General features: G+C 57.2%; 1 protein-coding gene across 1 annotated transcript; it reads left to right on the top strand.

Moving 5' to 3' along the window:
- Nucleotides 1–3: 3 nt before the first annotated feature.
- Nucleotides 4–862, top strand: PPTG_18300 (hypothetical protein; the record flags this gene model as incomplete). Its single annotated transcript, XM_008916358.1, has 1 exon — nt 4–862. The coding sequence occupies one exon, from the start codon at nt 4–6 to the stop codon at nt 784–786; it is 783 nt and encodes a 260-aa protein (XP_008914606.1). The 3' UTR covers nt 787–862.

Below are 862 nucleotides of genomic sequence, written 5' to 3'. Positions count from 1 at the left end.
AACATGGCGATGACCATGGCCTCGCCCGTGCTCACAGGCAAGTCCGCTCCTGTCACGTCGCCCAATCCGGCCAAGAATCCGCTGCCAGGGCTGCAATTCGCCATCTCTGCGCAGCGAGCACCCAGTCGTGAGCTGCGGCTGCCTTCGTTCTCCAGCAGTTCGTACGAGCTGGAGGGCACCAGAGTCGCCACTAGCAGCGCGGACGAAGAGGAAGTGGAACAGCCGGTAGTAGAGAAGACTCAGAGACGCAAGAAGGGCACGCGTAGAGGCACACTCCACCCAGAAGCCAAGAATGTGCTCAAGGCCTGGATGTTTTCACCCGAACACTTCGCGCACCCATACCCAAGTGAGGAGGAGAAGGAGGAATTAGCCAATGAGGCTGGTATCGAGGTGAAACAGCTCTCGAACTGGTTCACAAACGCCCGTAAGCGCCTCTGGCAGCCTGTACTGCGCCAATCTGGAGTTGAAGTCAAGAACTTCCTCTCAACTGGACGCGGCGGCCCACGCGGCAACAAGCTGGACGTGCCTGCCAACCTCCACCAGCTGGTGTCGACGTCTCCAGGACCGAGTCCATCGAGTTCGCCTCGTAAGCGCTCGTGGTCGGCCACGTCGCCTTCCACATCATCCACAGCCTCCTCTGAGGAATCTAAGCGCAGGAAGAACTCTGCAGCTCGCAAGCGCTCAAAGAACAACAGCGAGAATGCAGTGCCACAGCTTCAAGACCTCGAGCTGCTGGCGGCCACGTCACTACTGGGACTGCAGCACTTGACGCAGTCGGTGCATTAACCGCGACAGGCATCGTTTGATATTTATTTTACTCATATGTAGGCAGTTCAAGCGGAAGTACAGTTAGAAAAAAAAA

This window comes from Phytophthora parasitica (assembly GCF_000247585.1).
Source record: "Phytophthora parasitica INRA-310 unplaced genomic scaffold supercont2.82, whole genome shotgun sequence".
Lineage (NCBI taxonomy): Eukaryota > Oomycota > Peronosporomycetes > Peronosporales > Peronosporaceae > Phytophthora > Phytophthora nicotianae.
Note: the sequence above shows the minus strand (reverse complement) of the source record. Positions and strands in the feature narration are given on the sequence as shown.